Here is a 23,939-nt window from a genome sequence, read left to right as displayed (position 1 = left end):
TGGATGAGAGGGCAGCGCAGCCCGTATCCCTACCCACCCACCGCTGAGGGCTGGCGGAGCCCAGCGGGCATCTTAAGCAACTCCGTGACCTCCCGGCTTAGGCAGGAGAGCGGAAGACACATCTCGGGATCTTATCAACAGCCCCCCCCGCCCCACGGCATATCCTCACTGGAATTCCAGCATAAAAGCCCAAACCCATTCCTGTACCTCTGTGCGGAAGCAGAGGGTTTCCATGTCACGGTATCAGCAGCCAGGGCCCGCCTGCCAAGCACATAGTGAAGCACAGGTGAGGCGAAAACTCGGGAAAGGGGAGGTCGCGGAGCCTTAGGTGCACGCCCCTCCCTCTGCACCCGAAGTCCGAGGAGGTCAAGTGAACTGATACAAGATGGAACACAGTTGAAATCTCCGGGGGATCAGTGTGTGTGGGTGGGGTGGGAGTAGGGGGATGGGCGGGCAGGCAGGGGGAGAGCGCGGCCTACGCTCCTGTGGGAAAAAGTCGGCGCCAGGCTTCAGGGATGATGGATCAGGAGCTCTGATGTTTAATTTTCAGGGAGTTCTGTGCATTCACATGAGTCACCTGGGTGTGGGAGCCCAAGTCTGGCTGTGGCTCCGGTGAACCGTCCTTCCCCTTTAACCAACCCCTCTCTCTCCCCAAATGTGGTCACCAAAGGAAATATCATCCCCTGTTCCAAGCTTAGGTGAGGGCCACGAAGTTTATCAGATTGTAGCAAGTCCAAGTGAACACCTATGGCAGGTACTCCCTTTGCAAGAGCTGTTCTCTGCCATTCCTGAACTCCAGTCTTTTAAACAAGCCCTGTAGCACCGGACTCAGGTGGCTGCCTGACTAGTGGTGCTGGCGGCAGCTCAGAGACTTAACACCATCGTGTTATTTGTGCGCGTTCCCTAGGGGATCCTGTCTCCTGCTCTTCTCCCTATCCCCCTTTTTCCGGCCCTTGCCTCTTCTGAAGGCAGCTAATTCAGCACCGCTGCGGAGAGGAGGGGCCCGGGAGGTGAGCCAGTCCTAGTCAGGAAAACCTGCTGCATCCAGAGCCCAGCGGCTGCGGGTTCTCGACACTGAGGCATGTGTGCGAGCACAGGTGGAGCCACACTGAACGTGCACATGTCAGGACACCTCCAGGGTGGGCGCTAATCAGCAGACCTGGATGTGAATCTCAGCCCGAGCACTTCTCAGCCGTGTGACCCTGGAGAAGCGGTTCAACCTTCCTGGGCTTTAGGTTCCCGTCTGGGAGATGGTGATAGTGCCACCTGCAGTGCTGTTATGGGGCCAAACAAGATCATGCACGCAAAGCATTTATTTCAGTACATACTGATTAAACGAGACCCATTACCACGGTATGATCCAGTCTGCTCGGGTCAGGGCAAAGCACGGCACAGCCCACAGTTCACAGGAGCAGCCTCTGTGCCCCAGAACCAGGCTGGCAGGGAAGAAGGTCCTCCCCAGCTAAGTCACCGTTCAGTTCCCTCGTCAATTCACACGCTATCCCGGCAAAGAGGAGGGGCCAGAGCAGCCCCTGTGAGCTACGGATGAGCGGTACCCCGATCTGATCACCCTGTCTTTAAATATGATTAACTCAGAAACACACCTCTGAAAATACACTTTATGTTGCCAAGGGAGAATTCCAAGCTTCAGAAGGGAAATCTCTATTTTATTAGCAAAACAGATGCCTTAATATTTAAGTGATTGTTTGGTCTTCTTTACCAGCCTTCCCTCTTAATGCTTCTCGAGTTTCTAACTTTCAAGAATAACTTAAGTCTGCTTTGCAAGGACTGACTTTTCTCCTGAGCTTGACTGTCATAGAAAATTGGGCTGCTGGGTCTTTGCTTGGAATCATATATTTGATCTTTTACCTACAACACGCCCACTGTGCAGTATTTAAATTCCTTCAGGCAAAGATACTCACAACTGATTTACCACTTGTTCTGGTTAAATACATCAGACTGCATGGCCTATCAAATCATCATGCATAGACTAACACAGATTCTCATTTCAGTTGGCAATGGAGAAAAGCCAAATAGCTCTAAACATCATTCAAGCAAGGGCGTGTGGTACATAAATTACAGTCCAGGGTTAAAAAAACAGTCCACTTATTATAAAGGCTATCGCCAAAACTCTATGTGGTAGCACCAGACTTCAAGTTCATATGGGGAGAAGGGAACTCAGGGTTTTTTCCTCCTCCTCTGAACTGCCAGGGCTAAGTGAGGTCACTCTGTAGTCACATTTCTCTGAACGTTCAGCCCTGTCTGGGGCCTGAGTCAACGAATCTGAGACCGGCTCTGCAGTACCGGGTGGCGCTGGGAGTCCTGTAACTCAGAGAGTCACAGAAGAGGCTGAGCGTCCCAAAGTCACCTCCTCGCAGCGCCACCTCCCATCATGTGCGCAAAGCCAAGAGACGAACCCACCAGCTCACCCAGTATAACCGTGATAGAACCTAACACACAGCAGTCCGGGGCACTCCCCACGTCGCCGGAACCCCTGGTCCTGGGCACTGAACCCGAGCAGAGGACAGCCTTAAACACAGAGAGCGAAGTCACACGTATCCGTGACCGACTCAACGGAGAGACGGTGATAACATCAGCCTCGTCCTGCTTCAACATTTAAGGACACAACAGTTTTAAATTTAAGAGAGAGGAACACACAGGAATTTTCCACTGGAGGACGCCCATTCTGACTTTTCTCAGCAATAGCACGTCAACAGCCGAGACGCCTTATGCAGTCCTGGCACCTAGGAGTCAGTGTTCGCACCAGCTGTCCACACTGCAGCCCTCTGCTTCCCGGCTGACGGCTCTGTGCCTGAGTGCTTACCACCTCTGCCCCCGCGCCCACACGCTCCTCTCCTTTCCACCAGCCCGTGGACACGTGAGGGGACACCGACCCCGATTCACACATGGGTCAGGGAAGGCCCGTGACTTGCCCGGGGTTACCTGGCTCGGAAGGGCCAGAGCCACAACTCACACCTTCGATGTTCTGCCCCCCAGATCCCATTCTTAGGTGGTGATGACTTCATGGGAGGCTTCGCCAGGAAAGTTCCCATCTCCAGTGAAAGGAGAGGGAAACAATTTTCTATTATGTTTAGACGAAAACTAATTTGTGGGTGAACATCCGGTTGCTAAGTTCTTGACTGTGAGGCAGAGCATCAAATGCTCCTTTCCAGATGTTTCTGTCTCTAGAGAGAGGTCCTGGCCCCCTGACCGTCGGCCAGTTCTCGAGGGAACTGCAGCCTCAGGAGTTGCCCTCTCAAAGTCAGCTTGGGCTTCTAAGAACCCTTCTCCCATCAGAGCCCCTGGAAGAGTCTACTAAGCAGTTGTTGGTTTCTGAGATGAAAACCTAGTTGCCATCCCTGACACCCCATCTGCAAACAGTTGTTTTCGGGGCATCTGCAGAGCTCGCCCACCCTCCGAGCGGCCACCCGGGGCCTTTTCCATTTGGCTCTGTAGGGTTGTCTTTTGGCAACTGTGACATCCCAGTTCTTCAGGAGTCCCTGGGATCTGAACGAACGGGCTAAAGGAGAGCTGAAGAAGAACTCAACACCCACAGCCTCGAGCCACGAAGCAAGAGGCGGTTTTCCCGAGGAACCCAAAGAGCCCGTCTCAGTGATTTCTTCCCGGACGTGATAAGCCAAAGGGCCTCACGGACTCCTGGCTGGCCTTTCCTTCCGTCTGACGCTGCTCGTCAGCTGCCCTTCTCCCTCCTGACGCTGGAGTATTCGCAGCCTCCCGGAGTTGGCTTCTTCGAGACATCTCCTGGCTTCTCCTCCCAGGGGCCCGCCTCCCGAGGAGGGACGCTGAGGACCGCCCCACCGGCTGGGGCTGCGTCTGGGGCTGCCTCTGTGGCATCTAAGTGAGCCCATGACCGGCGCAGGGCAGCGGGGGGAGGGAGCCAGCTCCATGGTGGCGGCTGAGTTCCCTCGGGCTGCCAGCCCCGCACTGAGTGACTCAGCTGGGCGCCCCCAGTTCCTAGCCCACTGTGGCTCTCCAGGGAGCCTGCCCGGCAGGGATTCATGCGGCTTCAGGGCGAGACACCGCCAGGAACGGTGTTGGCAAAATGGCATCGCCTTTCGGCTGGTGGATCGAACGCTTCCTGGGCCCTCGCCCAGCACACGAGACATCTGGTTCCTCAGCAACTTGGACATTCAGAGTTCAGAATTCTTTGAGGCTACAGATTTTTAGGCTGTTTGACAAGAAGTTCTCATACAAAGGATGATGCGGATGGGAAAGCACGGTGAACGCAGGGGGCTCTGAGCATGCTGGGTGGCCGGCTGGGGGTGGCTTCTGGCTCGTGATCCTCATCGGATGACTGCTCACAAGCCTCCTGTTAAGTCTTCATGACTGAGACGGAAACCCAGAAGTGCACCAGAGTCTTCTGTGACCGTAAAGCAAGGTGATTAACAGAAAACTTCAAAACTGGCCCCCGAAAGACTTAAAGATAGGGCACGTTCAGAGAGAGGCAAACGAAGTAAGGGGAGAAAAGGAATGTGTGATGAGGGTGAAAACTACAGGCTATCTCTTCTAAACATTAAAGGATTTAATGCAAATGCAGGTTGGTTTAAGCAATGCAGATAGGTTTGTGTCTGCATGAATGCCGATCAAACGCGGTTTAATTTGGCACTGTCAACGCCAGGAGGAAAAGAAAGGACCTGAAGGCTTTTCAGTTAATGTGTCCTGACCCCGGAAACCTACCCTGTGAACATCTGCACCCGACAACCACCAGAACTCCCAGTCTCCCTCCCTAAGAACAGACCCTGCTCCCACCTGGCCCAGAGCCGCCAGCACCCTCCCCGCGTCCTCCCAATGCCGGGGGTTATGGAGTGCAGTTCCGGGTCATTAAACCCGGACTTGCATCCCAGCTTCTGAGCTCTTCCTGGGCAGCTTACTTAACCTTAAGCCTCCCTTTCATCTGTAAAAGAGGACATCCATCACCCTCATTCTGGGACTCGTGTCTTTTTCTCCCCCTTCTTTGTGTTATTTTTTTCTCCTTGCCTTCTCCTACTCTAATCACTCTGGTCTCTCTACCCTTCTCTCTTTCTTTTTTTTTTCTAATTTGGTTGGACCACGTGGCTTGCGGGATCTTAGTTCCCCGACCAGGGATCGAATCCGGGCCCCCTGCAGTGGAAGCACGGAGTCCTAACCACTGGAGCGCCAGGGAAATATTGTACCTTCTCTCTTTTAAAACCTTTCAAAAAGTCATCTCTGTGGTGAAACCCCATCTATTTCTCCTCACCCCCAAAGTTCTCTCTTCCTGGCTCCCCACTTTGGGTAGTTTTCTTCATGCAACACAATAAGAGATGTGGAAGAGCTTCACAGACCACAGACAGCTAAATCCACATAGAAGAAGGAATGCTTCTCCTCGGCAGTCACATAACCAGTTTGGCTGATAATTTCTTAAAACAGTATCTGTTTTGTCTCTCCTGTTAGATTCTTACTATTCAGCGTATGATTCACGAACCAGCAGCTTTGGCATCCCCTGGAAGCTTGTTGGAAATGCAGAATCTCAAGTTCTGCCAGTGCCTGCTGAATCAGAATCTGAATTCTAACCAGCCCTCGAGATGACTCATGTGTACATTAAATTATGAGAAGCACGGAATTAGACTTAAGGGCCTCCATGGTACAGACGGTACAGCATCCCCAGAAAGCCCCTCAGAACTGGGTGCTCAAGAACTAGGGCCACGTGAGTACTGGCCTGCCGGCGTCCACCGCCAGGGATCAGCCCTCACCTGGGCTTTCTTTGCATAAAAAGCTTTAAAATCACATCTGCATAAAAAAACACAGAAGGGCTCATTTAGGATAACTTACACCTGGGCAGAGTGCTCAAGTCCTTGGCAACAGGAAGGAGATCAGTGAATTGTGTAGTCTTTCTTCCCGTCTCATGGTCCCCTCTCCTCAGTGAGCTGGTGTAAATCACAGACTCCCTGAACTTCACAGCCCATGCCTCGTCGCTTTACCATACGCCCCTGAACGTTTCAGTGAAGTTCAGAACCACAGGGATGAAAGGACAGCTGGCCCGGGACCCCCAGAGCACACGCCTGGTGCCTCTACAAAGCCCTGCCTGAGAAGAGCGCTCTGCAAACCTGCGGCAGCTTCCCCCTTCCCGGGCCACGGCGGTCACGCCCCCCGTCAGCCAGAAGATTCATTTGGGACTCAGATTCCTCCCTCACGTGATCCCTTCCTGATGATTAGCAAATTGTCTCCCAGAAAGGCTAGGCTGAGGCCAAACAGACCAACCAGGCTGAACTACACCGAGTGATCATTTAAAAAACATACCGCTTAGAGACCAGGTCTTATATACGGAGAAAAAACAGAAAAGGCTCCGTCATCAAGAAAAGAGGCCACATACATAGAGACTGGAAGGCGGGCTACAGGGTGAGATCTAGGTTAGAAGCCCAGCCCCGGTTCGGGCAGCCGTGTGCTAACCTCTCTGAGCTGTAGTGCTTCCTCCTTTAACCTGGAGATGACACCACCTGTCTGGGGCTTCTGAAGATCACCTGCAAAGACTCACGAAGAAGTTCCAGAGCCTAGCGCCCGGTCCGTGGTAAGGGATCCGTAGACGCCGGCTGTTATCTTCCCCACTGGCTCCCAGCACCGTGCTCCGAGCGGAGGCCAGGCCAGCAGGCCGGAGCGCGACCCGCCTCCAGGAGCTCTGCCCGCTCACCTTGATCATTTCCGCCACGTAGCTCTCGGGCCCCGTGTACTCCGTGGAGTCCTTGACTTTCACCAGGACGATGAAGCACAGGTAGTGCCACATGTTGTGCTCCTCCTTGATGTGCTCTTCAAAGGTGACGGTCTTGTTGTCAAACTTGTCTCTTTCCAAGCCTAAAAAGAGACAGAAAGCCCCGAGTGAGCAGCCGTGGCGCAGAAAAACCCACGAGAGAACTGCCCATAGAGAGGCGGCTGTGGTTTCACTCCCGTCTTTCTAAAGGGTTGGGTTCTGTTGGCCTTATAAATGCATTCACTTCTGCATCATAGCAGGAAAACACACAGGCTGTGGGTCAGATGGACTTGGGCTTGGGTTCCACCTCTGCCACTGACCAGTCACCGTTTGGTCTCCACGTGCCTTAGCTGCCTCCTCAGGGGATGGGAAGACAACCATCTAGGTTCCAGGAGTGTGTGTGGGTTAAATGAGTGTGGGTGTGACAGGCCCGTGCACACAGGCAACCAGTGAATGTGAAGTCCCTTCTCCCAGGTAAATGTCAAAAGGGAGACACGTTAAAAGGTTTGTGAGGAGACAGTGTAAGGACAAAAAGAACTAGACATAGAGTTTAAACGCCAGCTGGTAAGTTTACATTTTGCAGAGGTATAGGTGAGCAATTCTGAAAACAGCTTCTGTGTAGTCTTAGATTGAGGAAATAAATAAATACATGGTGATACTGGCAGTCAGATATCTAACTGTCAAAGAAGGGAGCACAAAGATGGAAAGGGAGAGAGAGAAAATAAACTCTGATTGTTGAACTGGAATTAGAGGTATGGGTGTGAACTCATCCTTTTTCATGTGTTTATAAAATAGATAGTGAACTGCGTGGATACATGTGTCCTCTAGATCTGTGCCCTAATTAGCCCTGGGAGCAGTGACACACCAAGAGGAATGAGCGCACCCAGTCACCAGATCTTGGCTTCTAAATACCAGTCTCCACTAAACAGAACCAGAGCTCTTTGGAGAAATGGCTGATACCAGGGCTGGGTCAGGGAAGATACAAGGTGAGCTTGCATCTAGACTATCTCATGGTGCTAAAAAAGTAAGAAAGTCTCCATAATAAATGATGGTGACATGGCAAAAACACAGAAGCCAGCTTTGAAGGGGCTCTCAAAATCTGGGGCAATCTGAGCATCAGAATAAATTGTGACAGTAAAGGATTATATAACCCATTGAATTAACTAAAAATACACAAATCCATTGTGTTACAAATACAAAAGTACAAATATACACAGGGAAAAGAGAAAGTTATTTCTTTAAGTAAAAAGCCAATTAACAAATGTAGAAAGAACAAGAAAGTAAGAAAATCATCATTTGGCAAACATCACAATCACAGACTCAGGAAAAAACTGGATGCAGAAACTGGTGAGTTAACATTTAATTTGAGAAATAATGGGATATGTATGTTGCCTCAAAGTATCTCCTCATAAAATGGTTCTCAATTACAAAGAGCAGAAAAGTAACTTTAGTGGAGAAACAGGGCAATTACCAGCTTAACCAAGGGATCAGAGTTAATACAACCAGTTATAAGATGAACTGGCATCATGTACCTCCTGATATGATGTACTGAGGAGAATACAGCATTTCTTTGATGTTCCTATAAAAAATGCATAATCTCAATCTTACCATGAGGAAACATCAGAAAATCCTAAACCAAGGGACATTCTACAAGACAACTAACTTTTATATTCTTCAAAAATGTCAATGGACTGAATTCAACACATGACCTGGGACTATCATTTGCTATAAAGGACATTATTGGGATAAAGTGTGAACTTTGACTAGGATCTGTAGATTAAGTAAGAGTATTACATCCTTGTTAATTTCCCAATTTTGATAATTATATTGCATATATATGAGAAGGGTCCTATCTTTAGGAAATATATAGTATTGAAATAGGGATAAAGGGGCATTGTGCCAGCCACTCTCAAACTGTTCAGAAAAATAGTGTGTGTGTGAATAAAGAAAATGCAGGAAAACTTTAACATGTGAGGAACTGGAGTAAAGAGTATACAGAAATTCTTTGTACTATTCTTATGACTTCTGTAACTGGAATTCTGTCAAAATGAAAAGTTTTAAATGGTTTTAAGGGGGCAAAAAGCTAAGATCTTAAGTTTTGAAATGGAAAAATGATCATTCTTTGAGTAGACACACCAGTAGGAAATTTATGTATTTAGTAACTACATTATGAACAATCCTGAAATGACTACTCAGCTCCCAGATTCCTACATGATTCATCTGCATTTACATGTATTTCCTTGTAGTTATACTGAAAATGATATCTTTGGTACCCCATGCACCTCCCTTATGTAGCAGTTTACTACTTATCATTAAGTGCCTACACAGTGCACGTGCTATGCTAGGCATGTTTCATAAACTAGCTCTCCTAAGTCCCAAGATAAGGCAGAGAAGTACATATTATTGTACCCATTTTAACAGATGAGCAATAAAGGTTGAGAGAAGTGAAGTGACTATACCATGGTTACACAGCTAAGTGGCAGAGGTTTAATCAGAAACCAGGCCTGACTCCCAAGCCCAAGCTCTGAACATTTGCACTATATGCTCTTAGAGGACTCTATTTCCACTTAAAACCTGTTACCATCTGCAGTAAAGACATCCACAGGCTGGAGGTGGAGGAAAGATCTCCATTCTAGTTACTTAGAATGGGAACAAGAGATGCTCTGGCAGCCCAACAACCATGAGACCCTGAGACACATACGTTTCAAATGATGTACCATGATGTTTCTGCTAGCCCCAACTTCATTTCTTAAAACCAACTGGCAAGTGCTGCACTAAGTCCATGGGCACTCCAGATACTCCCCAGAAGAACGGATCAGAGGCCCGCTCAGTGCCCAGGGCAGGGACTCTGGAGAACAGCAGCGGCCCTTCCCACGGAGAGTCTGGGCACCCCCAGCCCCGCGGCAAAAGCCAGGCTGCACCACTCACCGCAGATAAAGCACGTGGTCTTTAAGATCTCCTCTTTCTTCTGCTTTTCACTCCTCAGATCGGCAAAGGTGTCAATGATGACCCCGAAAATCAGATTAAGGACAATGATGATGACCATGAAGAAGAACAAGAGGTCATAGATCACTCGGGCAGCAAAGAGCGGCTCCTGGAAAAGAGGCGCCTCTGTCAGCGGATTACCCCCTCTCCCCAGCACTTGGGTCTGCAGGGCTCGGGGCGGAAGGAGGGGACTTGATGCATCCAAGTCAGATGTCCCAGCCCTCCTGGCCCACCCCAACCCCCAGCAGCGCCGTGTGCTTCGTTCGGCACGTTACATTGGGCGTCAAAGTGTAACAGCCACAAATGCGGCTCTTTTCAGGCCCGCTGTGTATATTGTGAGTTCTCCAAGTGTCACGTGGCACGTGCCCGAGAGCAGCCTCCTGGGATCTAAGGGGTTTACAAATGTGTTCATGCAGGCCGGACCTGGCCCCCGAAGGAAGGAATGGCTTAAATACACGGAGAGGAGAGCAGAAGCTGCCCCCCTTCCGCGCCGGGGCTTCCTCCCAGGGCTGCAACTCGAGGGTGACCGGAGAGGAAAGCAGCCCTAAGCAGCTGGTCCCGCACGCATGTCGACTCGTCACCGCTCCCAGCTCTGCCTCTGTGTCTTCGGTTTACGCTGGAGCCCACTGCATTGTGCTCTCACCACCCACCCTGCCCCCCTGCTCTTCCTTCCCCTGGGGCGCAGCTACCTCTTTGGACGGCTTCCTGAGCACATCTCCCACTCCGCCCCCGCTCCGCAGCCCGTGACTCAGCACCGTGACGATGCACATCAGGAGCGTCTCGCACGTGCGCTCTTTATCCTGCTCCGTCTCCTCTGCAGGGACCCGCTCTGCGAACACGCCAAGTCGTGAGAGATGCGAAACGTGAGGGAAAAGAGATACCGGGATTTGGAGATCAGGATTCCTGAATGCCACCTCTCCAGCTGACAGACAGGAGCCAGAAAGAATAAAAGAAAGGAATCGAGCATCCAAAGCTTTTTCATCACTGTTTTCATCACTAAACCTTGCTAATTTCTCAAGCCCAGAATTGCCCTTCCCTCTATTAAATCTAAAATATTCCCTGTCGTTTTCAGATTTTAAACTACAGTGTCAGCTCTGACCAGGCACTTGACCTTAGGTAAGTCGCTCAGTACTGAGTGATAAGCATCTCTTCTCCCAGCTCAGGGCCCGGGTGCCTCACCGGGGATGTTGTAGGGCTACATCCAGCAACATTTTTACAGTTGGTCCTCTGAAGAAATCGCTTTAAACTGGAAACTGTCCATTCTTACTGGTTTTTGGAGGAAGAACTTGCTGACTGCCCTGTTCTTTTCTCCAGCTGCAGTGAGATCGGTCTCGCTAAAACACCTATCTCATCATATCACTCCCCTTTCCACAACCTGGATCCTCCTTTAAGGAAGCTTTGACCCCCTGAGCCTGACATGTAAGACCCTTCTTCATGATCTGGCCCTTTGTTGACCTCTCTGGCTTCACTTCTTCCTGCTCTATGATCGTTATCTCCCTAAACATGCTGTATTCTACGTCCAAGCCTTTAGGCATGCTGTTCCCTCCAACAGGAATACCGACCCCTCCTCCTTCGCCCAAGATTCTACTGTTTTCATTTACCTGTCATCTCCTAGGTGATACTCTTACTCCAGTATTAAGCTGGATGCCTATCTTCTATATTCCATCCTTATTCTCAGCACTCAGCACCCTCTCTAGTAATCACCTGTTGGCCCACCTCCCTCTCCCCCCGCCCCGACCCTGCCACTATAGTATTATATCTTAGAGTACAACACAGTCCCTGGCAAAGAGTGGGCACTCAGTAAATACTGGCTGAATCCACGAAGCAGCTATTTTCTTCCCATATAGCCTTCTTTCCCCCGCTTCATCCCCCTCCTCTCTCCCAGCCCTTCCTCTTTGCTACTGGCCTTACTTCTGAGCAGTGAGTCTGCTTTCATCTGCTTCCAATGTCATGTGCACCATCTAAGCCTCTGGGGGGAGCCTGGCACTAACATGGTAACGCTGCGAGGTCCTACCTTCTTTGGGTGCCGCAGAGGAGCAGTTCTCCCCGGTCTCCACCCTACACACGTCAGAGTACAGGAACTCGCTTGCCAAACTCTCACTGGCTTCTGGAGAGAGAAGGAAATTTTATGATGAACAATCTGGCAACATATGGTTAAAATGTTTGAAGTCCCCAATTCACGGCTGATTAAACAATTCTTTACATAAATAACACCCGACAAGCCTGCATATAAATTCAAAGCAGAGATGCAATTTACACTTTCATTTGGTGATCTGTATGGGAAAAAAGCCAGAAATGTCAATTCCTGTAAGCTTACTAGAAATATCGCACTTAAATAGCACCTCTCCAACTTTAAAGACAAACAGCTGAAACTCTTCGACAAATACTACTGAACATACAGACTCCAGCAAGATTTATACCAAGTCTGCATGAGAAGCAGGAGTGGAAATCTGAGGTCCAGATCAGTTTAGTTCAGAACCCTAAGATGGTTGGCAGTGAATGTCATTTTTAGTGTCAACTTGGAGGCTGGAGTTACATGCCAAGAATGCAGCATTTGGGAGGGAGAAAAAGGCTGCCTGGCTTAGTTACAATCCTAGTTTGTTCCTTGGACTCAGGGCGCCTGGCTACCAGATGAAAAACCAGTAATATTTCACTGACTAGTGTCAAGTATTTTAATTGAGGGAAAAGGCACTTGGGTATCACTCAAGAATATGTATCTCTCTCTCAAAAGAAGAAATCTCTTCTGTTTTTTCTATAAATTAAAATCATATAAGCTCACTGTAAAACTTGCACACTGTTTAAAAAAAAAAAAAAAGCCCCAGAGACAGCCACTGATTGCAGTTTGGGGGTATATTCTTCCATATTTTATAAGACATATGAGCTTTTTAATTAAAAATAAAAATCTACACAGATCCTATTGTAGTTATTCTTCTGCAATTTCCTACCATATCTTGGGTACTTTTCCATGAAGGTTTATAAAGACGTACCATATCTGCAGGGTTCACCACACCATGCATGAACCACACTCTAATGAAACACTCCCTTACGTTGAGATTGCTTCCAATTTCACACTGCAATGAACATACTTCCGTACACATCTGTTTCTGCATTTTTTTTTTAAAGGATAAATTCCTAGAAGTAGATTTACCAAGCCAGAGGGATGCATACTCCTATGCTTTCAATATACATGGTCAAACTGTTTTATGAAAATGTTGTACTAGTTTAAAATAGGACTTTAGTAAATAAGTTCAACGTAGCATCTGGACACTCACACTTAGCACTGACACATCATACCGCCCTTTGAATGAAGTGAAAACTAAGCCCTGTATTCAGTTCACACTCTGAGTGTTAGGGAGATACCTACACTGCCAAAGTCATCATTTTTAGTTCAGTTGTAATCAGGAAATACTCTTTTAACATTAAAAAAGCTCAGAAGATCCCAAACCCACCTGGAAGAGCGGTTTCATTGGGCAGCCTATCTACTTCCAAGATGAAGTCATCCTTGAAGAAGAGGTAGCCCACTATTGAGAACAGGTAAACCAGGATCAAAGCCAGGACCGCCGTCAAGATGATGGACCGTCCGTTGCGAGTGACGCTTTTAATGACATTAAGCAGAGTCTCTTCTCTGTACACTAAGTCAAAAAGCTTTAAAAACAAACGAAAGGACGACAATGGGACAATTTTAAGAAGCCTCTATATTAGATGGATATCCATATCCCCTAATGACAACTTGATTTATAAAGAAGTTACCCTTCCGGAAACTCAAAAGCATTATACTCTTAACGTGTTAACGCTTGCCTGTCTTAACAGTGAAAACCGAGATGGTAAAAATAAGGAAAAACAAATATAGACAAGGAGGGTGGGAAACAAGAGCAATTTCAAGTTGTTTACATGCAGCTTAGAGGTCTTGGGAATAGAGAAAATACAGGCTGTACCAGTGAGCTGCAGAGGACAAGGGGGACGAAAGGGATGAGGGTCCTGGTATTCATTTAGGGATTATCCACTGAGCTTCTATTAAGGGCCAGCCACTCTGGACATGGGACTGGCTGACCTGCAATGGGCCAGGACAGGGAGCAGGGACTCTGGAGTGGACAGAGGTTCAAACCTCAGCTCAACCACTTGCTGCCACCAGGACCAGGTACTATCCCCTTCCTCTCGGAGCCTCAGTTTCATCATTTGCAAACTGGAGGAGAGAGACTTATTGTAAAGAATAAATAGACAATGTATATAGAGTGCTTAGCAGACAGTCATACTTCTGTGCTGAGTAAGTCCACAGTCGATGGTAATTATCATTAAATTCCTGACGAAGAGACTGGGCCAAGGTCACACAGATAGTACACAGCAGGGACGCTGGCGGTGGTAGCACGCCAGGAAGCCTAAACCCTTCCTATGGCCCTGGTCGGGGCAGAGACGCCCTGCGGTTCACAGCGGGTTCACCATCTTGGTGCGCCCTCTGTCCAAGGGGCCTGCACTTTGCAAGAACTTGGCTTCATGAGAAAGGGAGGCTCCCTGGAGGTACTTAGAGGTATGGGAGACCAGCAGCTGGTTTTCTAAGAACTACAATCTCAGATATTTGGCTGGAGGGATGGCGGAGAGCCATGAGAGAAGAGATGCACGGCGTTGTTCTGGACCTGGGGGGGCTGGCTTTAATATGGCCTCTGCGTGGACATCTGATCCTGTCCTGAAGATCCTGCTTCCACCGTGGCTTTGGGGAATGACTGTGCACAGCCAAGTGAGTCAGGGGACAAGGGTGTGAATCCTGACTCTGCTTTTAATTTGTTGCAAGCTGTTGATCGGGCCATGAGACCTCTCTGGACCTCAGTTTCTGCACTGGTAAAATCAGTGGACTGAACTAGCTCGTCTCCGCGTCCCTTCCAATTTAGAATTTTACGTCTGAGTTCATTTTCTGCTCAATTAGCCCCTCTGCCTCCATAAGGCCAGTGTGTGTCCTGAGACCAGTGTGAAGGGCACCGGGTAAAGGAGGACACTTAAAAGGAAGCAAGGGGCTTCCCTGGTGGCGCAGTGGTTGAGAGTCTGCCTGCCAATGCAGGGGACACGGGTTCGAGCCCTGGTCTGGGAAGATCCCACATGCCGCGGAGCAACTAGGCCCGTGAGCCACAACTACTGAGCCTGCGCGTCTGGAGCCTGTGCCCCGCAACAAGAGAGGCCACTATAGTGAGATGCCCGCGCACCGCGATGAAGAGTGGCCCCTGCTCGCTGCAACTGGAGAAAGCCCTCACACAGAAACAAAGACTCAACACAGCCATAAGTAAGTAAATAAATAAATAAAATAATAATAATAATAATTTAAAAAAAAAAAAAAAAAAAAAGGAAGCAAGGAAGAGGCGTTTGTTCGATATAAGAGCACAAAGGCTAATGTTGCTGTTCATGTTGGTTAAATATTTTCCAGCAACCCACCATGAAGCAGCAAGTAAGAGCAACTTCAGACAACAAATGACACTTGTTTTCTGGGGCTAAGGACTGTAGAGATTATACAGCTCCCAAATCACTGAAATGACAAGTAGCTTTTTCCTTTTCACTTACCTATAATTTCTGATTTTAAAACAAGGGACATATATCACTTGATAATAAGGAAAAACTTTCTTCTAATTAGAAAATTAGACAAGTTCAATGGAGAAAACTTTGAAAACACAAAAAAAGCACAGAAAAAAACAAAAATCACTAATAACTCCAATACCTATAGACATTTACTCAACAAATTCTTTCCTTCTGACCTTACTACATAATTGAAAAAAGTGTAACGTATGCATACATGTTTTTACTAAAATATTATACCATAAGCTGGCATATAGTCCGCTTGCTTGGTAAAAAGAATCATGAACATTTTCATGTCAAAAAGATCACCTAGTTAAAGTACCTGCCTGGATGATAGCCTGATTGACAAACTCAGAATCTCTGTGAGGGTGTGATCAAAATAGATATTTTTTCAAATCTAAGGAAATAACTATCATCACAGCTCTGGTTAAAAATAAGCAGTGGTCTGATTTTCTGGATAATACCTTTTCTCTCTTCCTTCTGGTACTTTCACTCATTTTAGACTAGAGATTATTCGAATATGGTCCTGAGGTATTTATAGTCTCTTGAATTTGGGCAACATAGCTGCCACCTGTGTCTATATTTAATAAAAAGAACAATTAGATCTATTTGGATTTCTGAGAGCTTTTTCATTTTACATCCATGGATCTTTGTTAAGGAAAGTTTTACTTCATTATGTTTTTAAGCTTTGTTTCTGTTATAATTTTTTCTGAGGAAAAAAATAATAAACCTTATGTCAGTTTCAAAAAAAAAAAATAATAATCACCTAGTATTCCAGTATATGGAAAAACCACAGTCTACTCAACCAATATCTTTTCCTTTTTTAAATAGTCAAGATGTTTTCAATTATATATCATTAAAAGTAATGCTGTGATGAACACCTCTGCATGTGCCTGTATATATACCTGTCCAGTTATTTCTTTTTGGCAAGTTTCCAGAAATGGAGCTGTTGGGTCAAATATTATAACACACGATATCGCTCCACTGCTTTCCGGAAAGGCTGTACCAATTTATCCTTAGCACTGTTAGAGAACGAGGCCCGTTTTAGCGCACTCTCACTAGAAGTGGGCGTGATCATGCTTCTGAACCTTTCCCAACATTACAGGTACAACACGGGATCACGCTCGTGTGTTAACCAGTACGTCACTGTTTGACATTAGAACACTTCCACGTTTACTCTGAATTTCTCCTTTTCTTACCTGCCTGCTAACGAACTTTGCACACTTTCATCTTGGGATGTTAATAGTTTGCTAAGGACACAACTTGAAGGCACCCTTGGGACCGGGTTCAGCCAGTCTCGGGGTGAACTTCAGTTAGGCCACAGTCGCCCACTCTGCCTTTCCGCCCTGCTGGTGTAGAGCTTTCACGTGACGTGTGGGTTTTCCCTGCTACAGGTCTCTCTCCAATTCCTTCCTGTCACAGGCTGTCCTCATTTGTGGAATAATGTGAACGGTTTCAGTATTTTGTCTGTGGTTCCCAACAGACACGTTAAATACTGCTTTTGACACCAAAAGGAACACATCACTTGAAGTCACAGAAAGTCAAGGCCCAGATGGCTTAGAAACCCTGCAGAAGCACCTATGCGAAGCGTCCAACCCCGGTCTTATTGGACCCTGGTCAGTCTTTCTCAAAGTGCACTGAGCCGAGGTAACATCACCAGGAGCTCTGAGCTCCTCTGATCCTTCTGTGACGGGTGAGGGACGGCAAGGCAGGCGTGCAGACTGCAATGCGAAATACCGGTTTCACCGGAGCAGGGACTTTTTCACGGGCTCAAAGGAAAGGCAGCTCAGGGCCGTGCTTAAGCACTTAGACCCGGGAGTCAACAGAGCTGCGTCGCTACTGTGGTCTCTGCCCCTGACTTGCGGTGAGACTCTGGGCAGGTGACCTGCCTCACCAGGCTCCACCTCGCCAGTGGTAAATGCAGAGTTCGTCCGCCTCAAAGGCGGTCGTGAGAGGGGACAGAAAGAGCACACAGGGAACAGTCAGTAAGTGACAGTAACTGTTCTTTTCTACACTGTGAGGCCCGTGAGGGCTGGGACGACACTGCCTCGTCTCACCATGACACCCACCGCGTCTAGTTCTGGCACCGGCTGGCACTGCCAATGACCAAAAGAAGAGGATTTGATGAACAGAAAAGGAAACAGAGCCAACGGGATGTAGATGGTCGGAAAAGTCATTCTCTGCCTAGGCGAGATGGCACTGTCTAAAGGGGACTCCCCTACCTCGTGGGAGAGAACCCCTCAGCAGGGGTGGGAGAGACCCTGACTCAACTCTGCCTCCCCACTGAGAGAGGACAGGAATTTGTCAGGTTCCGGACTTGGGCCTCCCAGACTCACAAACAGGAACCCCACCCAGGGGTGTTACTGCATGAGACAAAAAGGCTTAGAAATATACACAGAGCTCTAAAGATCTCTGATAGAGAGCGACCAAAATAGGGCACGTAATGGCCATCACAAGTGTATCCAGAGACCTCTTTGCCTAAAACCGCAAAGTACGGCCAGACCTATTTTAAAATGAGGGAAACGAATCCATCTCCATATCCCTCAGCCTGCCAACATCCACCACTAATGGAAGGAGCTAATCCTGGAGGCCTAGATGCTGCGTTCTTTATGGTGTTTGGATGGGAGAGGGGAGAGGGGAGACGGGATGACAGAGACGGTAATAACAGCTGGCCATCGCTCAGCATTTCTGTGGCGGTGCTGTTCTCAGACCCTGACACGCGAAGTAGCAGAAAATCCCTATGATGGCCCTGCCAGGAAATGGACGGTTCTCCCCATTTCGTAGATGGGGAAACTGAGGCACAGCGCAGTTAAGTCACCAGCCCGGAGACCACATGGACGGCAACTCCTGGAAGTGTCTTCCTTGCCCTGCTTTTTGCAAGTAAATCCCTCCTCGTTTCTTTTTTTTGGCTGCACCTCGCGGTTTGGGGGATCTTAGTTCCCCAACCAGGGATCGGACCTGCACCCTTGGCAATGAAAGTGCAGAGTCCTAACCACTGGACCGCCAGGGTATCCCCAAGTCCCTTGTCTTAAGTCAACACTTAGGCCTTGATCATTTTTTAATCATCAGAAACATTCTAATACTTCTTCTATTCCCTTTATGGACGGTTTTGTTCGCAGAAAGGTCAATTTTACGCTTCCTGTCATTTGACATAGGTACAATGAAGTGGTTTTTTATCTACAACTCTACAGGTCAAGATTCCCTGTAATGACAGGAGAATAAGCAGATAGAGGTCTGTCATTTAAAAACCTGCTCAGGAGGAAAACAGTGGAAAATCAAGACATTTAAGCACTCGGCTCAGACTGGAACACAACTTCTGCTGAAAAGGCCTCCTGGATCAATACATCTATCAGGCTCACTGTCGTGGGTCTTGGGTCTTTGAAAATAGCTCCTGCTCTTGTTGGCACTACATGTTTTCACTGGACAATGGATCCCATGAGAACTGTCAGAAGGTGACAGTCACAAAAACATTCTTCTTGTAAGTGCTGGCTGAGGCCAAGAAATAAGACAAACAAAGGTGCACATGGAGGCAACACCTCCTGATCTAGATGGTGGGCATCATCTGTCATCGTGATCACGCAGTGTGATCGTGCACCTCCTGGGCTCCTGAGAGCCGACCTGCTCCCTGGGTAGCTTTCCTCTCCAGATGCCCCAAACGCTGCGTACAGCGCGGGCTAGGACCTCGTTAGACCAGGCACACCAGTCACCATGAAAAGGAGGGGTCTGTGAGGGAAGGAAGGACAGAGGATGCTCTCCTAGCTGCCCACGTGTAACATCTTTCAACACCAGCAACTCACCAGCAAACTGTAGAAGAATTCATGGACGAAGAGCCCCATGGCGCAGATCAGCAGATACAGCAAATGATAAAGGAACTCAACATCCAGAACCATGGCTCGGTAGCCTCTGGTGAATGTTCCACAGTTGCCCACAAAGCTCATCAGAAAGATGATTTTATTGCAGACCTGACAACAATGACAGCAACAGTCAGATAAGCACGGACCATGGCGAACTCGAGACTCTTCACAAGAGCCGAGGGCAGTTTGCCCCCAAGCGTCTCTCGGCGCCTGTGCCCAAACAAAAGCTTCCTTTTGCACCCAGGGCCCATCGAAGGCGCCGAGAACTGTTCTGCGGATCAAAGTCATTTCATTACTTTGCTTTTCAGGCATATTGCAAGTTAATGTGACAGTCAAATAACTTCATGTGCAACACTAATCAAGTGGCATTTGTAAGTGACAAAAACAAAATTAACACATACTGAAATTATGATTTTCAAGATGAGATATGAATCATTTCTAACATCCTTACATGAGTTAGTCAAACACAGAAGTCACCTCAATCCACGAACCCTGTGATCAGCATGATTAAAAGTGTTTTCTAACTTTCTGTTACGTTCTAGGCATTAGAGGGTTGCAATTTAATGAGAAGCAGCCACTTCTTGTCACCCATTGCTCCTAATTTTACAGGGAAAATGAGAATTCTCTTGGGGTGGGCAGGGGAAAGTAAGTGACTTCAGGATGAGTTCTATTCCCCTGCCCCCCTTTCTGGGAATAACTTCTTTTTTTTTTTGGTGATGAAAGTTAAATTTATTGTGATATTCATTTTGTAATTCATATACATATCAAATCAAAATGTTGTACACCTAAAACTAATACAATATTATATGTCAATTACATCTCAATAAAAAGTTAAAAAACAATATATGAAAAGTATGTAACCTTATTAATAAGCAAAGAAATGTGATTTTCCTGATTTCTTCCTTTTCATAAACTCGTATTTCATTGAAATAGTCATATATACATGGTAAAAGTAATAGCATTTTTTTCCAATAGCATAGAAGAGTATAAAGAATAAAGGTAAGTCTCCCTCCCAACCTATACTATCAGATCCCCCGCACTCTCCAAGAAGACTACTCTTATCCCCCAGAAGGAGCCACACTGGGACCTCGTAAAGTACCAACGTTTGGCCCTTCTTGGGTTGGGAATAACTTCTATTTTTCCTCTAGGCCTCCATCCCTTCCCATGTATCGGTCCTTGAGGTCTGGGTGGGGCTCCATCCTGGCCAGTCGGAATTATGGCAATCCCCTGGCAACAACTGGTTCACGGATAGGCACGTGACCAAATGGAGTCAATGACACCACTGAGATCTTTCCTGGGACTGCAGCGTAAGACAACTTTGTTCTTTACCCCTGACCTCGGACCTGACAGAAAGTGAGCTCTGAGGCTGCTGGCATCCATCCTGCATTACCATGGAGCCCAAGGGTACCACCAGCGCAGAACCAAAAGAGAGGAACTGAGCCCTGACGCTACTGTCTAGCCTCCTGAATTCAGCTACACCTGAAGCCAGGCGCTAGATTCTCAGGCACATTTTCTCCTTTGCTTATATTAGCGTGGATTAGGTTTTCTGACCCCTGCAACTGAAGGCTGACCTACTGTATAACAGAGTCCCACTTTTGAGAGAAACCCCATGCCTGAAGTCTGCCTATAGCAACATGCTGCTAGAAAAACCTGAATCAGGAGAAAGGTGGAGAGAATGCGCTTCGGCTGCACTTGGTAAAACCATCTCCTGCTACCCGAGCTAGCTTGGCCACAGGTGCTGGGGAAGCGGTGCCAGTTAATCTGGTGGGTCAGTGCAAGCGAGCTTCTCGGCAATCAGATAAGGGGGGAAGCCAACACCCACGGAGAAGGTTCGGCTTTCTCAGACAGGCTAACCTTTCAATCCACCAGGTCTTTTTCTTCTAATATTCTAACCTTTGCCAGTGTAGGATCCTTTTTAGGGGGAGAAAGCATCATTCATTCCGAAAGAACTGTGTTGCTGGGGTTTCAGAGAGGAAGAAAAAAAAAAAAAAAAGGTCACGCTCTGGTCGACATTCCAGGACCTCACACAAGCCCAGGCACCTGCGGTATTCACAACAGAGCAATCCACTTCACCTGAGTCCACTCTGCCCTTTAACTTCTGCCCCCATCTTCTCTGTCGCGTCACCAGCAACTGTCTCCTATTCATGGTCTTCGTCCGCTGTCCCCACTTCCTACGGACCCCGCTTTGGTTAGTGTCAGGTGTGGCTTTTGGTCCCAGCTCTCTACTGCAGCGGCTCTCCCCACGTCCCCAGCGATTCTCCAGGGCACACACAGCCGTCTTGCCCTGTCCACTCCTAGCACCCAACCCCAGCTCCTGCAGCACCCTTCTCACCACGCTCCCTGCACGTGGCTGCCAGGATACCACCCTGGGCTGCTTCCCCAGCTCTCAGATCTCCAACATTCCTTCGCGGTGTTGCCCACAGCTGCTATTTCTTCTCCCATTGCTCCATGTGAACGTTTCTCTTTTTTTATCCCCTCTAAATAATTGTTTACTGTTTCAGCTTTTTCCCCCCCAGCTAATGGTATTATGAATGGTCATTAATTATCCAAATGGAGTCTTCCCCCCAACTGATTTACGTTAAAGAGAAAACTATGGAATGACCAAAGGCCAGAGAAACAAAAGAATTAACTCGCAGAAGACAACCTCTGAAATACTGAGTGTTTTTTCCTTTTTTTAATTTGTTTCTCCTGTATTTCTTTCTTGAAAAGCTTCCTCTCACTGCAGGTGAAGCCTGCATTTCCTGCTTCAATGCTGATGTGGCTCTGTCACTCTGGTCATGCATTTCCAAACATCGGGCCCAACATTAATAGCTTGTCTTGTTACCTCAAGCCCAGTGAGCCAACAATTTTGGTCTATTTTCACCCTGAAAACCAGGTCTTGCATGACTTCGTTTTAGCTGGAGGCATCATTCTTCTCCCAGCCTCCCGTGACTAAAAATTTGGAGTTACACTTGCCTCCTTCATCACCCAGTCAAGACAGTACTACCTTCTTTGCCTGGAGAAAAGGACCCAGACCAAGCCCTGCACTGCTTTCAGGCTTAAGGCTCAGACCCTACGCCCACCATGTGTCACTGTTCCCTCTGAAGCTCTGACATCTGTACCTTCCTTCTTCTCCGTTATGACCAAGACGCAGGCTTGTCACATGTAATCAAAAGCCCTGCTAGAGGCCCTAAGTGGTCCCCCACCCCCCCCCCCCCCCGTGCTCAAATCCGTGTATATTCATGCCACTACCAAGGGAATTTTCTCAACCACTGAATTGCTCAAAAACCCTGAATCATTTCCCACTATTGGGAATAGAATTTCCCAACCTATATTCTATACAACACTCATTCCAAGTGATACTTTACAGAAAATGTGGGCAAAGAAGTTCGGGAAACACGAATACCCGGTGTCCCTTTCTTACAGATTCATAACCCGTATCAGCATGTTAAACTCTCAGAAATGCTGCCGTGAAAAACTTTTCATGTTGCTTAACCCAGCATTTCGCACATTGATTTGACCAAGGAACGCTCTTTTCACCTAAGATTTATCAACTTGGAACACGCGGACCTGGAGGATGAAGGCCCAGTGCGTCTTCCTGAAATTCAGGGCCCAGGTTCCTTGTACAGGATCAGGCCCTACACGTCAGTACGTGAGCCACAGAGGAGGCGAAACTCCACGGCTGGTCGTCTCCTGAGAAGGTCTGGGCTCCCCTCGCTGCTGTGGCCTATGGGGAAGACACTCCTCTCAATCCCTGCTTCGTGGCCCCACTGTCTCCATTCTTTAAGACAAGACTTCAGCCCTGTCCTCCTTCTCCCCTAGCGCCCTTGCTGCCGCTGCCATCTGAACAGCCATTTGGGGACATTTATGATTGCCCTCAATTACTGGATTCACCTTTTTTGCAATATCACTTCCATTTTTGAACAGTGACCTTAGCTTCCTTATACACTCAGGGCAGAAACCTCTGGAAGGCAGTTTTAGATCCCCACATGTCCCAATTCGTTCCTTTTTTTCACCAGGAAACCTCTCCAATTTATGGCTTTATATCAGTTGTGTCCATTTCCTAGGAATTCCACAGATGGAGTTGGCACCTACCCGTCCACAGCGGTGAAATAGCATTTCCAAATGTCACTACTGACTTTGAGGTAACTCTCCTTGATTTTCTTCTTACCTCTCCACCAGCTCCATCTCTGTCAACAGTTCCTCTTGCTTCTCTGCGGTCCTCACCAGAAGTGGGTGTTGTGTTAACATTCGGTCATTTGACTTACTGGCTAAAATCTCTCGTCCTAGCACACCTTTGACCTGATTGGCAAAACTAACCCAGACCTCAACTTCTCTCCCTTTGTCTGCCTAATTCTGAGAGGAATATTCCCTGAAAATGAGACTGTTGGTGCCCGGAGAGTACGTTAAGAGGTTCACCGTCCTGTGAGAAGGGGAAGAGGGAGACGGCCACCTGCAGCTCTCCTTTGCTTCTGCTATTTTAAGAGTTGACCCAGATAATATTTTTCTGCGCTGGAAGCACAGGCCAAGATTCTGGGGAGGATGGAAGGCATTCCTACTTGTATGTAAACAAAACTGTGGCGATGAAGGTATTCATACTTACGTTGAAAGCTCCCAGAAGAAACAACGTGGGTTGTAACCCGACCGAAAATATCAACCGGAGAATTGTGGAAGCGATTAAGGCCCGGATGCCGTGGGGCTTGGGGAGGGCAATGACAATGGCCAGAGATATGAGCATGGCTGTCCACAGCAGCCCTGACCAGTGTGGCTCCAGGGTTCCTGGAAGGACAAAGCAGGGCTCTCAGAGATCAGAGCTTTCACCGGGTACAGGTGAAAGACCA

The 23,939-nt window shown here is 47.9% G+C and overlaps 1 protein-coding gene across 6 annotated transcripts in view; it reads right to left on the bottom strand.

Annotated features, from left to right (window-relative positions):
• The window catches only part of ITPR1 (inositol 1,4,5-trisphosphate receptor type 1), a 320,647-nt gene that overhangs the window by 18,989 nt on the left and 277,719 nt on the right, over positions 1-23,939 (bottom strand). For all 6 annotated transcript variants that reach the window (XM_082412032.1, XM_082412033.1, XM_082412035.1 and 3 more), the window contains 7 exons: positions 23,702-23,877; positions 19,063-19,227; positions 13,159-13,354; positions 11,724-11,816; positions 10,399-10,538; positions 9,653-9,818; positions 6,668-6,828 (listed from right to left, as the gene is read on the bottom strand). In XM_082412032.1, coding sequence (XP_082268158.1) covers positions 6,668-6,828; positions 9,653-9,818; positions 10,399-10,538; positions 11,724-11,816; positions 13,159-13,354; positions 19,063-19,227; positions 23,702-23,877 — 1,097 coding nt within the window. The remainder of the gene's footprint in view (positions 1-6,667; positions 6,829-9,652; positions 9,819-10,398; positions 10,539-11,723; positions 11,817-13,158; positions 13,355-19,062; positions 19,228-23,701; positions 23,878-23,939) is intronic.

Source organism: Balaenoptera physalus (genome assembly GCF_965194825.1).
Source record: "Balaenoptera physalus genome assembly, chromosome: 11".
In the NCBI taxonomy this organism is placed as follows: Eukaryota; Metazoa; Chordata; class Mammalia; order Artiodactyla; family Balaenopteridae; genus Balaenoptera; species Balaenoptera physalus.
Note: the sequence above shows the minus strand (reverse complement) of the source record. Positions and strands in the feature narration are given on the sequence as shown.